The sequence below is a fragment of the Schistocerca piceifrons genome, chromosome 4 (genome assembly GCF_021461385.2).
Source record: "Schistocerca piceifrons isolate TAMUIC-IGC-003096 chromosome 4, iqSchPice1.1, whole genome shotgun sequence".
NCBI classification, from domain to species: Eukaryota; Metazoa; Arthropoda; class Insecta; order Orthoptera; family Acrididae; genus Schistocerca; species Schistocerca piceifrons.
In genome coordinates, this window is record NC_060141.1 from 468,184,490 (window position 1) to 468,204,297 (window position 19,808).

Consider the following 19,808-nt stretch of genomic DNA (forward strand, 5'->3'; position numbering starts at 1 on the left):
TGTAACACATTGTATTCAGTTCAGTTCAAATTTCCAGTTTGTCCTGCATGAATTCATCCACGGAGTAGTAACACTTCACTGTCGGTACCTCATCTAGCTTTCTTGATAGTGAACCTAAATTCATCTACATCAACTCGTTCCCTTTTAATTTATTACAAATTTTAATTCTCATGTATCGAGGTCCCTGCGCACACAGTCTGAGGCGGTGGGCATATAATTTTCTTTGTTTCTAATATCATGTGAATGGACAAAACGGTCTCCCTCAAACAATACATGTTTGGTGTACAAATATATAATAATCTCATATGTGTAAGGATGGAAGAGTTAATATTTTAAGTTTACTAAATAATGGTGGACATAGTTGTTTGTGATTTGCAGTGCACATATTTCGAATGATTTTTTCTGTATTTTTAGTCTCTCACTATATTTGTCGAGTTACAGCAAAAAACAATACCATACCTAATAATGTATTTGAAGTAGCTTGTATACGCTACTTTCCATATGTCCATGTCAACTGCAGTTGATAATATTTTCATTGCAAATGCAAAGCTGCTCCGTTAGTTTGCCAAGTATTGAATATATGCCTGCCATCTCAAATTATTACCTACATTTAAACCTAAGAATTTGACAGAGTCAGCTTCTATATCTTGGTCATCGTGTACAATCTTAATCTGCTCACATTTTGACTGTATGGTTTTGACTACATCATGTGAGTCTTAATTCCGTTTAGATTCAACCCATTTTGCTGGAGCCAAATTTCTAAGGTACTGGGGTACTGATCACAGATTTGGGAATTTTTTCCGAATCCTGATCTTCAACTAAGACAGAAGTATCATCTGCGAGCAGAACTGGTGGGAAGCTGATATTTAATGGTAAGTCATCAACATAGAAGAGAAATAGGACTGGGCCTAATATAGGGCCTTCTGGAACATCCTGAGATATTTTTTCCCAGTCAGAAAAATAATATGCGCCATTTGAAGAGATGCTAACTCCTTGCTTTCTGTTGGATAAGTAGGATTTAAGCCATTGTAGGCATAGCATAGCCTCTGGTTAAAAGAAGAAAAAAAGAAAAAAGAAAAGAATATAAATAAGTCATTGATACTCAAAATGGAGAAGCACTATCTGCGCTCTTAGAATTGCTGTTATCATCATCTTTGTCCCTTTGTACAGGACGACTAAGCGTATTTTTTTGTTTCATTATCTAATTGATTCTGATGTTGTAGCCGACAGATGCTAATTGTTCACGGTCTGTAACTGATACAATTATCTGTACTAGTAATAGAATTTTGTAGACTATATACGAAATTAATAATTGTTATGAGTTTTTGTCAGTAGTGCGTACCTATCCTGTATATTGTTGAGTAAGTAATTATTACATGTTGCCTTGGCCATCTTGTGGCTCGGTATTATAGCAACGCTGTTGATGACATATACTATTCACGTTTGTAAAAGTCATTTAAAGCTAAAAGTATTAAAAAGAATAATCTCAATAAACTGAAATCGGCATCTTGTAATATTTTCCAATTCACATTAGGCCAGAGGCACAGTTCTTTATTAATAGTAATATCTATAAATGGTTACACTATCACTGCACATAGGCAGCTATCCTGGAACATCCTGCCTCACAGAAAAAATAATTAAGCATTGTTGAAATGGATTATTGCATAATATTAGAGAAAGATTTTTTATCCGTCGTGATAAGATGGATGTCTTCACATTGGGATACTTATGATATTTCTGGCGATAGTGCCCTGAGAAAAATTTGCCATGGCTTTTAACAAACATAAAAGAGTACTTTCAAAACCATTTCATACAATAGGAATAATGGCACAGTTATCGTAGTATGAAGCAGTACTCAATTTAATTCATTCAAAAAAAAGTATGCAATATAGGGCACTGCCACTAATGCCATACTTTTCAAGTTTGCAAACAAGCAGTGCATAGTTTTCAGAATCAGACGCCTTTGTGAGGTCGCAGAAAATTCCTGCCACCTTATTTCTATTGTCTAGTGATGTACTTATTTTCTCAATGAAACTGTTTACTGCATCTATGGTGTTTTTCCCCTGCTGAAAACTAAATTTATTGTTTAGAACAACAGAATATCTTGCAATGAAGTTTTGGATTTGTGCAACAGCACGTTTTTCAAACATTTTAGATAGGGCTGGGTGAATCGAGATATGACGATAATTTCCCAAGATCTCTCTTTGATTTCTTCTTGAAGAGTAGTTTGACTACAGTATATTTTAGTACCTCTGGGAAACAGCCCTCTTCAAAACATTGATTTACTATTTGAGCTAGTGAGTTTGCAATTCTACTGTGTACCACATTAATAACTTTGGCAGGTATTCCATCCCAACCTGCAGATTTTTTGTTTCTTAATGTTAAAATAGCATTTTCTACATCCCCCTGCAGAAACTTTTAAGAATTTTGTGAAGTTCCCAGAATTTTCACCTAGGCCAAAGGGATTTACTTTGTTGTGATAGTATGTTACATCTACACCAGACTTTGCTACATTTATAAAGAATTCATTAAAGTACTCTGGTATTTGTGTTGGATTTACAATAGTATTTCCTTCAATGTCAATTTTTGAAATTTATTGGCTACAGGTTTTAACACCTAACTCAGATTTAATGACTGACCACACAGCCTTTGTCTTATTTTTATGATTTACAATTAGCCTCTTATTTAACAGGTGTTTTGCTGCCCTGCCAACTCTTAAGAATGGTTTTATAGAGTCTAACACATTTAATGAAATCAATATGTTTATTACATTTTAGTTCTCTGTGCAGTTGCCTTTTCCTTACACTGGAGGTTTTTATGCCACGGGTAGTCCACTTTACTTTACTTGTCATTTTATTGCTGCAGAGTGTATGCTATAAACATGTACCATCTGATGATAAATAGCTCGTCAGTTTAAAACAGGTAGTGGATAATGGAATCTGAGGAATAAAACCAAATGTGACTGGCTGCTGGAAACCTGTACACAATTTTAAATTTGAACTGAAATTGCTTCTTCTGTCTGAAGATGGATATTTAACAAAAAGCTTGTGGCATAAAAGACTACAATAATTGCTTGTGCTATTTAGAAGGAGATGTGAATATTCCTTAACAGTAACATGAGCAGTGACAGAGGCAAATATGTTCATTACTACTACTTTTCAGCCAGTGAGGTAGCTGGAAGTCTGAAGCAGCTAGTATGTAGCCATAAACACAAAGATGAGACAGAGAGTAAAACTAATGCAATCTGCACTATTTTGATAGAAACAGAGCAACAATACTTGGAACATAGCATTATTTTTAATTGTCAAAAAACACACAAATTATATGCAAAGAACATACAGGGATCTACTGCTGTAACTGATATGAACGGTAGATTGGCGTAACGTCATGAGTAAATCCACCTGTTTTGGCCAGTAATGCCATCAACGTGGTGTATACTATTTCAAGCACATACAATATGGTGACCATGGCATCACTCATTACAATCTGCAAACAAACAAATAACATGTGAAATATTTAACTGCAGCAACAAGATGAAACAAACAGGAGAACTGAATGAAGAAGGTGGTTTTGGGCGGGGACAAACTAAATATATGAGAGTAAGAACGACATCACTGCAAAACAAATATTCGTCCAAAAAATCAAGCGCACAAAACCCTCAAAATTTAAAACAAAAAATTACGAAAACGAAAGCCATTTGTGTTTTCAATCTCATGTGAACTATGTATCTCAAAACTTTACCCATATAGTCAAGCAAAGCACTAGATATCGTCAGCTTGTACACAATTCAAACCCATCCACCATCTATCTGGTAAAGTGCAGTAACTTGATCACAGCCATTATATCATCTCCCACTGCAACAAGCAATGACCTGCTCATTTATATCCATATCTTATTCACAACTGAATAATAAAGAAAAATTAATATTAAATCTCCGACCATAGGAAACACATGGCACTAATGTTTCCAAACACAAAAATGACTCCATCAGCCACAATACGCAAATTAAAAGTAGCTCATCACAAAACCAGCCAAAATTTTTCCAACAGCAACCTGAAACATTCGATTCATGTCAAACAACTCACTAACAAACATCGAGTACAAGAGAGTGCCACTACATACAACAACACACCATTGACAGATTCAGATGGGTGTAGCATCAGCACCTGACCTTGTACAAATAATGGGTCGACAGAAGTGTCTGATCCCACGTGTCTGCTTCGACCCGTGTTGGGAATAAGTGCTGCTCTGCTGCAGATTAGGCTGTATCTGGCGGAGAAAAGCAGTAAAGAAATGCAAAGAGCAATGAAGTACATCCAGAATCTACACCGATGTGGCATAAGTCATGGTATAGCGATATGCACATATGCAAATGGCGTTAGTATCACGTACACAATGTGTTAAAAATGGGAGCAAGACGCATGGGACATTCCATTTCGGAAATAGCAAGAAAATTCATTATTCCAAGACCCACAGTATCAAGAGTATGGCGAGAATACAAAATTTCAAGCATTACTTCTCGTCATTGACAAACCAGTGGCCGACGACCTTCATATTATGAGACAGAGCAGCAGCGTTTGCGTAAAGGTGTCTGTGCTAACTGACAAGTAATACTGCAAAACAGACGCGGACGCAATACGAACGTATCCGTTAGGACAGAGCGGCAAAATTTAGCATTAATGGCCTATGGCAGCAGACGATCAACGAGAGTGACTTTGCTAACAGCACGATATCGCCTCCAGCGCCTCTCCTCGGCTCGTGACCATATTGGTTGGGCCCTAGACGATTGGAAAACCATAACCTGATTAGATGATGATGACGATGGTGATGTTTGGTTTGTGGGGCGCTCAACTGGGCGGTTATCAGCGCCCGTACAAATTCCCAACCTTTGCTCAGTCTAAACTCGCCAACTTCATGAATTATGTTGAAATGATGACCACAACACAACACAGTACAGGGTGTTGTCGTGTGTGACGACATGACGGCGCGGAGTTTAGTTTGTGAGTGCGGCGTGTTTGTGGATGTCGTCGTGTTGTGGTTTGTTGTGCTCTCTGGTGGTATGTTCAGGGTTTTCGTTTGTGTGGTGTAATGGGTTCAGTTTGCTTTTGCTCATTATCTAGAATTGTTCGAGTGTCGGCTGTGTTTGTAGTGGAATTCGTTTCAGTGAGTTAACGATTTTGTGTGAGGGTTAATTTAGTGTTGTTCACTGTACATTGTGTGGTAATTTTAGTTAAATTAATTTGTTGTTGTTTTTGTTCGGAAATGGATATGACGGATAAAATTAATAGTGCGCAGGTCAAGGGAAATGTTCGATCCCAATGTGTGGCTGTGTATGTTGATATTGGTATCGGGAGATGTTTTTGAGCTATATAGGCCAAGTGTTTGATCCTAATTTATGGGATCTGGAGCTGCTGTTGAGCTATATAGGTCAAGGGAAGTCTCCGATTACAGATAATATTGTGTTTAGTGGTATTTGGGTAGTTTTGTAATGTCGGTTTTTTTCGTCGTTTTGTATGGGGGTGGGTGTCTAAATTTGTTTATATTTAGTTTACCCCCACCCAAAAACACCCCATTTCCCGCGCTTGTCCTGTTAGTGTCATTAGGCTTTTTGTGGAAAGTGTGTGTGTGTGTGTGTGTGTTTGTTTTTCAATGTATTTTCGTCTTCATAATGTGTACGTACAGACTTTATATGCACCATATTGGAATCGTGGTTTATGGTCGTCTCCGCCATATTTGTAACGTCAAGTCAAACGGGCGAGATCGGACGCTTCCGTATGATTGCCACATGGCTATAAAACAGGACAGAATGATCTAGAATGAAGCCTAATTACTGTCGGAACATTTGTTCAGGGTGTGCTTCCTTTTGGTACAACCCAAAGAGGTCAGTACTTTAAATGCGAACATTTTAGGTTAGGTCAGTACTATCTGAAACAGGACCGACAGCATAATTTTATTCAACCTGTCCTATAGCATTTTATTTGTAAGCGGCGAAGCTAAGATCTAGAAACTGTCCATTCTAACAACGAAATTCTTATACTTACACCCTAAACCATTTACTCCTTAATGGTACTTATGATTAATAATGAAGAGTTGATTTCGTAGACAGTGATTTGATTTACAAATTTTGTGGATGTTGGCTGCGACGTTCATATAAACCTTTACCTAATATTTCAGCATCTTGTTTTGCAATGCACATTTCCCACGGTATCTCAAGTTCTGCTGCATGTCGTCTTCTGCTTTTAACAAGTTTCATCGTTAAATACGTCAGTGACTGAATATAACATTCAAGAATTCCACTACTTAACAACTCAAAATATTTAAATGAGAGTTAACTTCAAAGAAGCCTTCCAACAGTCATCACAACAGTACTAAGTTGCATACAATATAACCCTTTCATATATGCACACAACTATGAAACTAAAGCTGCGGTTTGTAACGTTTGCCAGTACTACACTACACTTGCATCTTAAGTACATACCTCACAGTATTAAATAAATCCTATACACAATGAGATTTTGACTCTGCAGCGGAGTGTGCGCTGATATGAAACTTCCTGGCAGATTAAAACTGTGTGCCGGACCGAGACTCGAACTCGGGACCTTTGCCTTTCTGCCAGGAAGTTTCATATCAGCACACACTCCGCTGCAGAGTGAAAATCTCATTCTGGAAACATCCCCCAGGCTGTGGCTAAGCCATGTCTCCGCAATATCCTTTCTTTCAGGAATGCTAGTTCTGCAAGGTTCGCAGGAAAGCTTCTGTAAAGTTTGGAAGGTAGGAGACGAGATACTGGCAAAAGTAAAGCTGTGAGGACGGGGCGCGAGTCATGCTTGGGTAGCTCAGTTGGCAGAGCACTTGCCCGCGAAAGGCAAAGGTCCCGAGTTCGAGTCTCGGTCTGGCACACAGTTTTAATCTGCCAGGAAGTTTCAAATCCTATACATTTATATTCTAACCACAATGATTTTAACCGACCAACTTACTTGCCTCCCAGAATGTGCATGTATATTAGGTTTTCTATTCTCTCTCCAACAATTTTGCAACCCATTTTGTGTTCCGCTTTTCATCTCTAATCATGTCTGAAGAAATTTACAATGAGTTCTTACATTGTACCGAGAAATGTGTATGTTTAAACATTCACACTGATTTTTAAGTTAAGGTAAAAGGCAAAGACAAATATGTTGTTCCCCAAACAATAATATTTGACTGAACCCAGTATAATATTTTATTTCTTTGTGAGAAACGGTAACGAAAAGTGTGTTTAAATGAGCAATCCCTGTTTATATAGTAGAATAACAGATAAAAACGTTACCGGATTTTAATCAGTTTCAAAACAAGATGGCAACGTTCAGATGAAACTATCAAGAAAAGTAATTAATAATTAAAACCCAAACAAATGTAATATGTAGTGATAAACTGACAAATTTTTATCTCGAGAATGAAATACAGGTATAAGACCTGTCTTGGAGCTAGTACTATCAGACGGCACTAGATCATGGGACGAGCCGTAAGAGGTCACAACGGTGACGATTCCAAGTTCCAACCACAGAACACCAATATAGTAGAAGTGCAAAGACCACATTATTATAAGGAAACACAGAACGACACCAGCGCTACTTGTTGCCTGGCTGTGAACTTCAATACGATAAAATATGGCGCGAAAATCTCTTATGTTTATTTCTAAATACGCGAATTAGATGACAATATTTTTCATTTAATCTTTGAATGTGGGCCGCATAGTGCAGTAATAAAGGTTTTTGAGATCTTGCAAAGTAATATATAAAAGAAATCTCAATCAAAAACAAACATTAACTACTCGTAGCTGCAATTTACATTGTGAAAATTTTCGTAAATTACGACGTCACCTTTTGACTGTGAATTTTTTTTTGTAAAACTCAACATTGCGATTTTGGCCGTGTGGCCATTATCATGTGGAAATAAACGAGCTTTAGCACATGTCAGACTAAAAAATCATCCGACATTGCATTCTTATATAAATGATTTTTACGTTTCCACATATCCTAAAGCACATTATGTCCACTCGCATGATCGAAAGTGGAATAGTAGGTTACACAAATAAATAACTACACAGCTAATGGATAACCAAGAGGTCATTTACAAAAAAATCTGTGCTACAAACCAAAGTCTACAAAACCCGATTTATTATTTTTTTCTGTTGATTGTTATTTATGGATATTCAGTCATCTGAAATTGAACTTCTGCATAGTTCAAATAAATTTATGAAACACACAAAATACTACTTTACATCAACTGAAAAACTATTTGGGAGTAGAGCAGGTAGACACTATGAATGTAGCCAAAATGTTTCTGACAATGAGACATACAAAGAAAATGAACTGCAACACACAATTTTTGTTTCTTTTTTCCCCAACTTGGCTGTTATTTTAGCAACACCCATCATGTTTAAATAATGAAAGAAGACGCTGGTACAACATTTATTTTTAACATTTTTATTTATTTACTTCCTCTTTGAAAACTTTGGTCGGTACACTACTGAAAATTAACACCAATTCCCCTTGACAGCACTTTATTCATTATACTTTTAGAATCCAATCATCACATCTAGAAAGTGTTAAGTTATGTTCCTGCTGAATTACCAGATTTGGTCATAACACATCAATGGCATGATTTTGATACAAGAACATGTAAGTCTCTGCTTTTAACACAACATTTGTATACGTATAGGGAGCTTACTCTCATTGTACACATAATAAACAAAATACAAAGTCTTTTAACATGATTTGAACTTCTTTTTAAGTTGTTGCATAAACAATTTCCTTTTGTTTGTAAATTTCTTTTCTTTCACATACTTGCATATTATAAATGGAATACTTGTCTTCAGAAGTCTCTCTTCAATGTCATGTTTATTACAAATTGTTGTATGAGACAGAACAAATTTTTTTTTTTTTTTTTTAAATTATCATGTAGTCTTGTTGTGTGACCATGACTATTTAGATAGTCATACAGCTGATCATGGGGTGCCCTTAGGAAAATCATGACTCTTTCACTTGCATATTTCAAATGAGAATGCTCCTCACTATTCTCTTTAAATCAGGTAAACAAATGATTTTCAGTCACAACAGAGGAGTAGAGACTGGTATTACATGTTTCACAATCATCTGTTACATCTATGGCTTTTAGTACATAGCCTGCTACATAGGCTAAGGATTGTTGATCTTCTACAGACTCGATGATACCATCTGAGTAAGAATAAATTTGCTCAGGTGTATCAGTGTCATTCATCTCACATTCACTTAAATGTTCACTCCTACCACTAGCTGCCAAAAAGTGACACAAACTGCTCAAGGGAGTGTAATCATCATTTTCACAGTTACTTACACTCATGGCTTTGAAAGGTAAAGTCATATGATTGACAACACAAGTCTCCAGAGCTTGTACAGACTGAAAACACGTTGGGTTTGTATTAGCAATACCATGTTGTCTTATACAACAAAAGAAATTTTCTAAAGCATCTTGATTGAACACTTTTAAATTTAAGTACTTAAAGCCAACCACTTTCAAGGTCTTCCACAAGAAAATAATAGACTGTAATGTAATCTGCCAACCCTTTGTAGCTAAACATATTAGTCTTGTTTCTTCCCGCTTTTAAATTTATTATTTGCCAGCTGCCTATTTCCCTCAATATGCTATACCACATTTCTAAATGTGGCGAATTTTCTGATAAAGCACACCTAAATTGTTTTCCATCCCTGGGATATTGCTCATTACTGTTGAGTGAATCAAAGAGATTATCTAAATTTTCCACAAACTCAATTGCAGCTGCAACAGTATGGCTCATTTGTGCAGCAGTAACTTTTACCTTCATTTTGACATGGGAATCAGAAAAGTTAAAGTGTTGTGCTTTTAATTTGGGTAGAGTTTTGAACCGTTTTTTTAATCCAAAAAGAACAATATACTGATGTACTCAAGCTTTGCTGCTTTGTGAGGTTCAAATTGAATTTTATTATCTATCAAAGCATTTCTAGTGTTTCTGAGCAGATGTGGTACATCATAAATGGTAACAATTGGTTGATTATTGACGACAAAATGAAATATACTGGGCTTCAACAAATTTGCTTCACACAGTTGCTTAATGGCTTTTTGGTTTGTTGCATTCTGGTCACATACAGTACAAACCACTTTGAACCCAATATTCTGTAGTTCACTTATGATGTGAACAGTAAGTGATTCCAAATGGGTGTAGTGGAAAGTGGTTGCGGTAAAGTAATATGCTAGAACTTGTTTCCAAGTTCTGAATGCCTTTCAGCATAACAACCAATGCTTGACTAGGAGCTACAGGTGAACTTCCTAAATGACCCAAGTCCTGATACCCATAGATTAGCTGTTTGTGTGCATCACAGTACATACCATCATCCAGAGACATTTCATCAAAAAGTAGAGCACAATACTGGTCATTTTCATGCATATTACTTACTTCCCTTGCTAAAAAGTTTAATAAAGCTGAATTAAGTCCTGTATCAAATGGTATGTGGGAAAGTACTCCCTTGAGCAGCCTGACAGATGGAAGGGAGAAGTATGTGGCCAAATATCTGTACAACCGAGGACTACGCGGAAATACAGAAGCGTCCGATCTTACCCGTCGGCTTTGACCCATGACGTCACAAATGTAGCGGAAACGACTATAAACGACAATTCCAATATGGCGGATATAAAAACATCGCATACGTATTATCCAATATGGCGGATATAAAAACATCGCATACGTATTATAAACACTGAAAGACACAAGTTTCACAAAAAGCCTAATGACTCTAACGGGACAAGCGTGGGAAATTGGGGGTTTTTGGGTGGGGACAAACTAAATATACACAAATGTAGCCACCGACCGCCATACAAAACCACGCAAAACAACGAAATAAATCAACATCACAAAACTGACCAAATACCAAAAAACACATTCCTATCCAGAATCGGACACTTCCCTTGACCTATGTAGCTCAACAGAACCTACCGATCACATCCTCCAATACAAAAAAAAAAAACCAACACTTCCCTTACACCTACATACATCTACAACAGCTCCCGATCACATAAATTACGATCGAACAAAGATAATAATAAACAATTGGTACTCGAGGCCAGGCAGGGGGGGGCTGCGCCCCCCCCTGACCCCCCCACCCCCCCACCCCCCCGCCAAAAAAAAACCTCCCAACCTAACCTCGTATTCAGGGCTACGCTACAGATCAATGTGTAGGTCCCTAACGTCACGGGTCAAAGCCGACGCGTGAGATCGGATGTTTCTGTTGACACAAAACACACATCAAAAACAAAAAAAAAACGAAACTTACCTCAAAAAAGTTCCAACCCCACAAACTAGATTGGCCACCACAATCACACACAAATGCACCCTAACTAACCACTTTCGGTCTATACATTTTACCCATAGCCCTTAAAAAAATCCGAAAAATGCAATAGGCCTCTGGGACACTCTTCCGCCAACAGTACTCATCTAAATGAGACTGAAGGTTGGAAGAGCGCCTCTTCCCCCTCCCAAGAACTGACTTAACCGCCCCCCACATCCCCTCAATTGTGTTAGTGCAAGCCCCAGTATCATAATTCTTAAATTCTAGACTGTGGTTCACTACTAAATGATTAAATCCCCTGTCACCCAACCCCCTATAAGAAGAAAAAGCATCAGAAACTATTGTGGACCCGGGCTCTACATACTCCTCAATTAACCTCACTAATTCAGCCTTCGACCTCCCCTCCACAACCCTAAAAACACATTCAGTACCCCCACCCCCGTGAACAACAGCCCCCCACACCCAAAGACCAGCCACAGACTTCCCCCTCCCATACTTCCTTTTACCAAACTGCGACTCGTCCACCTCCACAAGCACCCCATGCCCACCCAACTTACCCCTGTACTTAATAAATTCCGAACACACTTCACGACAAAAGGAATACCAGTCTAAAACAGTCCTCTCACTCACACCAGTCTCAAACGCGCAAAAACTCTGTGGGCATCTATAACAAAAATAATATGTAATAAGCACAATCTCACGCATGCTCAATCTAGACTTCTCGAACCAGGTACCACGCCTTATAGAACGCCATACGCCATCTTTCCGGCAACACCACATGTATCCGTCGCTGGTCCGAGAGGCCGGAACTTTAACCAATTTCATCCCCTCAAGGCAAAGAGAACACTTAACAACTTCGGCGATTAAACCGAATAGTTGTAAGAACTTGATAAGTTCTAACGCTGTCTCGCCCATCATCGCCCTCAACCGAACACTATTAAGGCGGTCTTTCATATCCATTCCTAAACAAAAAACCACAACCAAATACATTCAATAACAAACTCACCTGACATACAGCAATGAGCATTAAATTAAAACAAACGAAAACCATGAACACACCACCAGAGAGCACCACAAACAAAAACAAGACTAAACTCCGCGCCGTAATGACGTCACACACCACAACACGCTTACGTCACGGGTCAAAGCAGACGAGTAAGATCGGAGGTTTCTGTTGACCCGACTACGCTTATAAATAGATAAAGCAAATGCCTTATCTTGTATAGACCACCATACTGCTGTGGGCTGCATATTGGCATTTCTTAACTGACTATTAATAAAAGTTTTAGTCACATCATTCAACTCTTCTTCAATTAACTGAAATTTCCTGTCATCATACAACTCTTTTAGAATTTTCAATTTATTCCTCTCATTCTGTAGCTGTTTTATCAATTTACACACTCTGGAAACTGTAATTCTATGCAGTTTATACATTTTGTGTTTTCTTGGAGTTAAATCACGTTTAGAAATGCCAGATCCCATTACACCTGGACTACTTTCAACATCAAACAGGTGAGGATAAAAAGCTGTACTCACCATCATCTGTGCTCTGTAAAGGGGGACTGCTTCGTTGTATTACTGAAGATTTTGCATTGTGACCTGTCTCGTGCACACTTATATTTGCACCCGATGTGGTGAAACCGGCACCACCACCACCACCAGTGTAACACAGATGGGTGGGGAGGGTGATACAACACCAATTCCATGTGCTTTGGTATAACACCAGGATTTAGCCTGTGTCTAGTAAAGTTCACAAAATCTGCTTCATAAAAATGATCCTCACACACACAATAATAACTACAGTTGACACCTTCATCTATATTACAGATCAATTTCCCTTTCTTTAAAGTCTCACTTTTTGATGCAGCTGGAAATTTATAGAAATGATCATTCTTGTGTTTGGAATTTGTTTTTACATAATAACTACTCCTGCATCCGGGAAACTTGCACAAGTATTTCAATTTCCATCTCAAACTGGATTCTTCTCTTCCTGTATGATCCATCCTCATGTGTCTGAAATGTTATTCAAACCAAAAATTAAGAACGAGAAAAAAGATCAGGTATGGTTTACATTGATTAATGTTAAAGAAAACTCAATGTGAAATTAATTTCACTATCAAAAATCATATTAGCTAATGTCTAAATGCAGCTATCCTGTACTGAAGTATTGACAACCGTTATCATGGTTTGTAATCTAATGTGGTATTGCTACAAAATGGTGAAAAAACGAAACAAATTCTCATTTCTACTATGGGTATGCATATCACTCTATATATAACTGCGTGAGCGTAGTTGCACTATATTCTATATTCAACACTACTTTGTTAAACAGTGCTATCAGGCAGTAGAAACACTGCTTATTGTACCATTTCAGTATATTTCAGCATCTAGATACCATGGTAGATACCAAATTCAACTGTACATTATCAGTAACAGTTACAGCTGTAAATCTGTATTACATTGTGTTGAGCATTAAAGTGCGAGAAGATTTCTACTGCATTGGATATTGCCACAATAATACGTGTAAATGTCCAACTGCTTGAAGGACCTGCTTTGTGTGACTTCCAAACAAATGTCTTATGTGAGAACACAACCTTTGTCGATACAACAGCAACGAACACTTTTTACCTGGATAGTGTTATGTACTGTACAGAATATTTACTGTCGAAAACGGGAAATAGAACACACTCGAGGCATTACGAATCAATTGTAACACGTCCAATATTTGGTATGTAGTAAACGGCACAATAAATGGTACTTATTATGTCTCTAAGAGTACTTCGTGACAAAAAGGAAGATGAATCAAAGCCAGAATTATATTCCGTTACAGGATTCGGAAAGTTGAATACCAACTATGTCAAAAGCTGCTAGCATGGGATTCTCTATGAAATACAAGGAAATATGAACAGAAATAAGAAATATACTTGCCCTTTAAGTAAACTGAGCAACGGAAATTTTATTTCTCTGCAGGAACAAATGTACAAGAGTCCACAGAACGTAATGTGATGGTACAACCTCGTGTTCTATATGAAACAAAAGTAAAAACTGAATCATCAAACCATCAAATATTACGAATGCATCCAAAAATTAAGCAGAATAATAGCAACATACTTACACTGCAATTTAAACGAAAAATCACGATCACGTTGCTACGATACCAAAACAATTATGGAAGACCAAGTCATCCAATAGGAACACGAGACTATAAATTGCTGAACTTGCAGCGCTCCAAGTGGCCTGGGACCAAACCAACGTCGTGTTACCGGATATCCCTATATGAGTTTCACCCCCCTGGTTCCAACGATTCATCGATTCTTAAGCCCGTATTAGTATTACACACCTGTGTCTAGGGGACGCCAGGGAATCGGGTTTGCTGATTGGCTACGTCGTGCGATGACGTCTTCTCCCATACCAGCCAATCCAGATCGTTGCTACTTTCTGAAACGCGCTGTTCTTTAAAGTAGGCGATTTGTCTGTCGATACGTTGTGTGGCGAACTCGATATACTACTTCGCTGTTGTGTGTTCTAGGCCCATGTATATAATGGCAGATTCCAACACGTGTTTTGTGTGTGATAAAGCATTTCAGCTGCGAAAAACTTTATACGCGCACATCAGGAAAATGCATGATGTAGAGCCAAATACAGAAGGTACGATTAAGTGCCCACAAGACGACTGTAGCCATTCCTTAAATACATTGGCTGGTTTGAGAGCCCATGTGGAGGAAAAGCACATGGTTCGAACTGCGGATGAAAAGATTGTATTCCAGTCAATGGACGGTAAGAAACACCGTATAATAATTAGTTTTTACTACTCAATAGTAGGAATGTTTCTGGTAAAACTGTAGAATTTCTTTCTGCATTCAGTAATCTGGTGCAATGTTGTAGTGCAAAGCTTCTTTCAGTTCATATGAAAGGATCATTTGTATTAACGGCCTAGTCTTAGAAGACAAAGTCGCAATCTTTGTAGTCCACAATGGGTAATTAATAAACTTTATTTTTACTGTCCATAAATTGTGTAGCAACTGTTTCTTTTTTTTTTACGTATCGCTCAAATATTTGCTTTCAGTAACATTCTTGCACTCATGAAAACTTTTGAATGTTTAGAATTACAAGCCATTTTAGCCGTTCTCTTTTACGCCAAATAGGTATGGTCGATTTACAGTGAACAACCAAGGCTTGCAAATAGTGCAATGTTTTTCGTGTTTGATGTTTCAGACTTTCTAAAATGGAAGTCCAAAGAGGAGAAGTTAGCGAGATGTAGCTTTGTTATGCATGGTGGTGCGAAGCATGTGAAGGGTGCCACCAAAATGTATGTCACAGATCTGGGATATTCATATCTCGGTCAAAGGGCAAGAGGCTACTGAAGTCTCAAGGCAGTAACAAAATGGGTGGCCACTGCACGTCTGCCATTGAGGTCAGCCAAGAAAAAAATGGAACGTGTACTTCTGTTTATTTTAAAACACATTTCGGCCATGAACTGAATATTGGTTTTCTGCACCTTAGTAAATCTGAAAGGGAGATTATTGCGGGTGAGTTCAACATTAGAACAAATGTTTTTGATACAGCAGTTTTTATAATTTTTAAGGCAATGAAATTTAGTTGCCTATCTAGAATCAACCTTGTGTAAAGGTAATGTGGTGTGTTATTCATTCAAAAGAGATTTCTGTGGGTTCGTATGTATTCATTATGTAATGTTAGTGTTATTGGATAAGAAATTATGAATTATTTTCGTAACATATTTTGCTGGTGGAAGTATTGCCATCTGATATGACATAATGATTGGTGTTCCTGCTTGTGGAAATCACATGAGGAATGTAGATAGTGATCATCTTAAATCATTGTGTGATGGTAATGCTATTTTCTTGGAAATGAATAGTTCCAGTTTTCTACCGACGGGAAAAGTCTGGGAGCACACTTTGAATAACCTTTTAGGCTACTTGAATAGGTTGTGGGACTAAATTTTACAGTGAGTGATTCACGCTCAATTCTTGCTTGTTGACTTCAACTTGTAGTGACGAACTAACTTGTAGTGCAGTCAGAGTTATAGGTAGGTTGGGTAAAGAGACTCATTGATCAACAGATGATCTTAGTCATTTTAAGCTCCTTGCCTTTTAACTGATAGTATTTGCAACTGTTATGTGAACAAAATGTTTACCTTTTTTGCACAGTTTCGTGCATGTACTAAGATGGAGTAAAAGAAAACACTTATATATCTTTGTTTATAGATGACAAAACAGTGACAATACTTCATCAACAGACTAGAAAGAATAGGTGCTGCACATGCCATTACACAGTAAAATTATGTAATGTCACAATGATACTGCTCTGCAAATCCATTTGCTAACCAAATTTCTGAGTAATGTCACAATTCAGGTGTGGAGTCAGAATGAAATACATTGAATGTGTGAAGTTGTTAATCTTTCTCTTAAAGTATTGTTAATTTTTTGATCATGAATTATTCATAAATTTCTGTCAGATTTTTGCTATTGTAATTATTACCAGTTCTTTAGTTTCCTCCACTGCTATACGAGAACAGGCTACCTGGTTCCTCCTCTTGCACCCGTGTTTCCTATAATAACAAATTCCTTCCTCAATTTTTTTTCCTCAGACTTCTTGGAGAGATGTCCAGGAAGTATCTTTCTACTAGTCTTTGCCTTTCTGGGTGCGTACACTCGAATAATCGCATATTCCTGGGTAAATCATGACATTACAACTGGAACATTATATTTAGTGATCAGTTCCCATTTTTTAATTCTTTGATATTTTCTTTTTCTATCTTTGATATAATTAATACTTTCATATACATTGCTTGGTAACCTAATATATTGTGCTAATTCAGGATGTAATAAATATTTGATTTGAGGTGATAGAAGTGAAAATGTCCCTTGTGGTAGTTTTATGAACAGTTGGTTTTGAAAGTACAGCTGACTGGCAATTTTAACACTGTGCCATGACTCAATGTGCCAGCCTGTGTATAATAAAATGTTGGTAATGAACTGTTGGCTGATGTTTGAGGAAGTAATTTGTTGTTAGTGAATGGATGTGCATTTCATAGTATGTAGGAGATTTCTATTGTTTGTCTTGTAATCACTTTTCACTAAACACTTGTTGCAGGACATTTTTAGTTCATCCACCCTGTAGTAATTAGGTGCTACTGTGACCTTAGTTTTGCCCACCACCTGATGTATTCTTCACCTGTTACATTATACACAATTGAATACATGCTGTCTGGATATCTTACCAATATAATTAGAAGTAAAGATACAGTTTAGATCTGTGAAAGGTGTAATTTCTATATACTTGAGTTGTAATGACTGTTTTTGTGACCCTAACATCATAACTTGCAGCAATGACAATGCATTGTGTTAACTGTTTATTTACTGGCAACCAGTATTTGTCCTGACAAAATTGCACAAACAGTGAAATATTAGGTATAGGTAGTAGTATTTGTTTAACGTTATGGTTGTAGCTTTATTCATAGTAGAAATGTTGCAGGGAAAATTGCTGAGGCTGTGACGTTCCAGAGGATTTTGGATGATGTGAGAGATTACATACATTGTGAGGAGGTTGAGAGACTGCACCACCTTACTCGGAAGGCTCTCCACAATATCAAAAGGGAATTTCTAATTGATCCTCACCAGTACCATTCTAGTGATGAAATTAGTGTGAGTATTTTTTTAGAAAGAATGAAAGACTGTGTTCTGATGCACAAACAAACTGGTCAAAACATGGGAAATTTATCAAGTGAAGACACAATGATAGTGTTAATAACACCATTCCAAAGCGAATTGCTTAGAAAATTCGGTTCCAATATTGTTTGTGTAGACTCGACACATTGCACAAACATGTACAAATTATTAGTGACAACATCGCTAGTTATAGATGAATTTGGGAGTGGTATTCCAGTGGCATTTTGCATTTCTAATAAAGAGAATACAGCCATAATGACACAGTTCTTTACTTGTGTCAGGGAGAAAGCAGGAGTTATCAAATCAACTGTGTTTGTCAGACGACACAAATGTTTTTCGATGTGCTTGGGCAGGTGTAATGGGTCTGGCAGAACACAATTTGCTATGTACGTGGCATATTGACCGCAGCTGGAGAAGCAACTTGAGGAAAGTGCATGGTGGCCCAAACAAGCAAACGCAGGTTTACAAAGCTTTGCGTATGCTGTTAGAAGAAGCAGATATAGAAAAGTTCAGTGAGTTGCTAGAGTTGTTTGAGAGGGAGCTACAAGAGGACGAAGACACAAGAGAATTTGGAATGTATTTCACAAATCATTACGGATTCAGGCCCCAACATTGGGCGTATTGTTATCGGCGTAATTTAAACATAAACACAAACATGCATCTGGAAGCCATGCATAGAGTATTAAAGTACTGCTACCTTGATGGCAAGACCAATAATAGACTGGACAAGTTGCTGCTGGTACTAATGAAATTAGTAAGAGACAAATCTTTTGAAAGAATTATTAAGCTCTACAAGGGTGGACATACTCATCGAATAGAGAAAATTCAAGAACGGCATAGAGAATCCAAAAAAATTGACAGAGGCCAAATCACAGCCAATAGTGATGGCAAACGATTTTATGTGAAATCTCAATCAACAAGTGGCATCACATACGCTGTTACTTTAAAAGCACTAGAATGCAACCTCAGTTGCAGACTTTTGTGTTGCACTTGTAATATTTGCATTCAAAGTTTCTCTTGCTGTTGTCCAGACAATTTAATAAATCTGAACATTTGTAAACACATTCATGCTGTATCAATGACATATGACTTACATTTCAGTAAAACAGTCAAAGATAAAGAAACCACTTCAATACAACAGGCATCTGCTATTTTGTCCTCAATGAAAAAGCAAAATGATGAGGCAACTGCTTCATGGGGAACACAGTTGAAAGCTAAATTAAAAGTCCTGCTAAACCATGTAGATTCATTAGATACTGAAACGGAAGAGACAGTGGAAAAAGCAGTTGACCATTTGCTGTCACTTGTTAACTCTCGCTCCAAGAAAGAAGGTCCACACTGTGCCAGCAATGAGAAGTTGCAAGTGCAACGCACATCTAATAAACAGAACTTCAGTCCAAAAAGTTTGTTTGGTAAACCAACCCTGGCTGAAAAGTCGAATGTTGCAAGTGCTTTGGTGCAACCCGACAGTGAAGTGTTGAGTGTGCATGTTGTCTTTGATCACACATACTCTAAAAATTAAATTTTTACAGTTGTGTGTGCATGTTTGTGTATCATGGTTTATAGGCCTACTGGGGAAACTCGCCATGTAAAACAATGAGTAACGCATCATACTCGGTACCTCAGGGTGATGTGGAAATCCGAGTGTTCTTAATAAAGAAAATGTCACTGTTTGTGTGTTTCTTTTGACTCATCTATCCTATTGCATATAGTTAACAAAATGTAACTGAAATACTACCATACTATAACATTAATTGGACTATGGACATAGCCATTTCAA

The 19,808-nt window shown here is 37.5% G+C and overlaps 1 protein-coding gene across 1 annotated transcript; it reads left to right on the top strand.

The window, feature by feature from the left end:
- The first annotated feature begins 17,321 nt into the window (after positions 1–17,321).
- On the top strand, positions 17,322–19,550 carry LOC124795917. The gene is made up of 5 exons (XM_047259998.1): positions 17,322–17,357; positions 17,465–17,594; positions 17,687–17,729; positions 17,809–18,236; positions 18,310–19,550. The coding sequence occupies exons 1-5, from the start codon at positions 17,322–17,324 to the stop codon at positions 19,548–19,550; spliced, it is 1,878 nt and encodes a 625-aa protein (XP_047115954.1).
- The last annotated feature ends 258 nt before the right edge of the window (positions 19,551–19,808 follow it).

Coding starts and splice junctions, on each gene's coding strand:
- LOC124795917 (XM_047259998.1), top strand. CDS start 17,322: ATGTTGGTAATGAACTGTTGGCTGATGTTTGAGGAA. Junction 17,358..17,464: donor GTTGGCTGATGTTTGAGGAA/GTAATTTGTTGT, acceptor GGACATTTTTAG/TTCATCCACCCTGTAGTAAT. Junction 18,237..18,309: donor TATAGATGAATTTGGGAGTG/GTATTCCAGTGG, acceptor TACTTGTGTCAG/GGAGAAAGCAGGAGTTATCA.